The 1,296-nt window shown below is 30.9% G+C and overlaps 1 protein-coding gene across 1 annotated transcript; it reads right to left on the bottom strand.

Annotated features, from left to right (window-relative positions):
• Nucleotides 1-219: 219 nt before the first annotated feature.
• GGI43DRAFT_94196 (uncharacterized protein) lies at nt 220-775 on the bottom strand. Its single transcript, XM_083210553.1, has 2 exons — nt 533-775; nt 220-471 (listed from the first exon to the last, which is right to left on the bottom strand). Exons 1-2 carry the CDS (start codon nt 561-563, stop codon nt 227-229), a joined length of 276 nt encoding a protein of 91 aa, XP_083054904.1. The 5' UTR covers nt 564-775; the 3' UTR covers nt 220-226.
• Between the last annotated feature and the right edge of the window lie 521 nt (nt 776-1,296).

Raw genomic sequence — 1,296 nt, forward strand, 5'->3', positions numbered from 1 at the left:
AAAAAATATAAATTATAAAAGAATATAAAAAATATATATATATAATTTAATTTATAAGCTAATTTAAGTAAAAATATTAAATAAAAAAAATACTAGTTTAATTTATTTATATAAATTATATAATTATATATATATAAGAGGTTTTATCTCTGATTTTATTACTAAATAATTAAGTTCTTTAATAATATTTTTTATTATTATTCTTATCTTTGACAGGCAGTATATACTATTGAAATAGTTCAATGACAGTCTGAACATCAAGGTTAGAAGTGCCCAAGTTGTAAGAACAGGCTGAGTCGCTATCTGTAATACCAAGCCATAGCAAAGTAGGGCCCTGGGCAGGCTTTGCAGGAGCTGTAGTGTTCCCATCCGATATAATCTGGGAAGATGGGATTGTTTTCACAATACATGGCTTTGCGTAAGAAGCATCTTCGCTAGAGCGCAAAGCCTGTAGCTCTTTACTAATTCCTTCTGTAATTCTGTTTTGGTTGGAATAGTGTTATAAGTGCTAGAGGGCAGCGCATTAACCAACCTCCTGGTCGATATGCGCTTGAAATTGGCATCAAAGCGATAGTCCAGCTGCTTCAACCTGCACCGAGAACATTGGCTAGTTAGGGTCTTTCGTGCATCGCAAGCAACCTTGGCCTGGCGACAGCAAGTACAGCTTTTGGCGCGACCTGTGGATTGCAATTTCATCGGATTCTTCGATTTAGCCCCGCTAAATTGTCCATGGAGGTAATAAGGTAGCCTGAGATTTTAAGAAAGCATAATCGGTATCATAGGGGCCAAACAAGTCGCGGTCAGATTGAGGATTTCTCAATAAATACCTGGAGCTAAATAGAATTTATTCCCTGTTATTTTAGTGGCTTACATAATCCGAATTGTATTTGCAAACTACCTATGCCGAAGGATATGTAATATTAGGTAGTTTAATTTGCCTTTCTAGGTAACTAAGCTATAGGGTGCTGATGCTATAATCTAATTCTTGGTACTCCGTACTGTAACCAAAAGAATTAAAAACATAGACTAGCAGGATATATTAAAGCCTACAACTACTATTTTAAAATACGACATGTGCTGGCTGTGTTAAAATAAAAATAATAGTAAAAGATATTATATAGAACTTAGTTATCTAGTAATAAAATTAAAAACAGGACCTTTTATATATATATAATTATATAATTTATATAAATAAATTAAATTAATATTTTTTTATTTAATATTTTTACTTAAACTAGCTTATAAATTAAATTTTATATATAAATTTTTTATATTTTTTTATAATTTATATTTTTA

Source organism: Trichoderma evansii (genome assembly GCF_050947405.1).
Source record: "Trichoderma evansii strain SZMC 28006 chromosome Unknown GGI43scaffold_143, whole genome shotgun sequence".
Taxonomy (NCBI): domain Eukaryota; kingdom Fungi; phylum Ascomycota; class Sordariomycetes; order Hypocreales; family Hypocreaceae; genus Trichoderma; species Trichoderma evansii.

What these genes read in the sequence shown, in the direction of transcription:
- GGI43DRAFT_94196 (XM_083210553.1), bottom strand. Translation starts at nt 563, where the DNA reads ATGCCAATTTCAAGCGCATATCGACCAGGAG. An exon ending in AAGCGCATATCGACCAGGAG is followed by an intron (nt 472 to 532) that starts GTTGGTTAATGC and finishes ACAGAATTACAG; the next exon opens with AAGGAATTAGTAAAGAGCTA.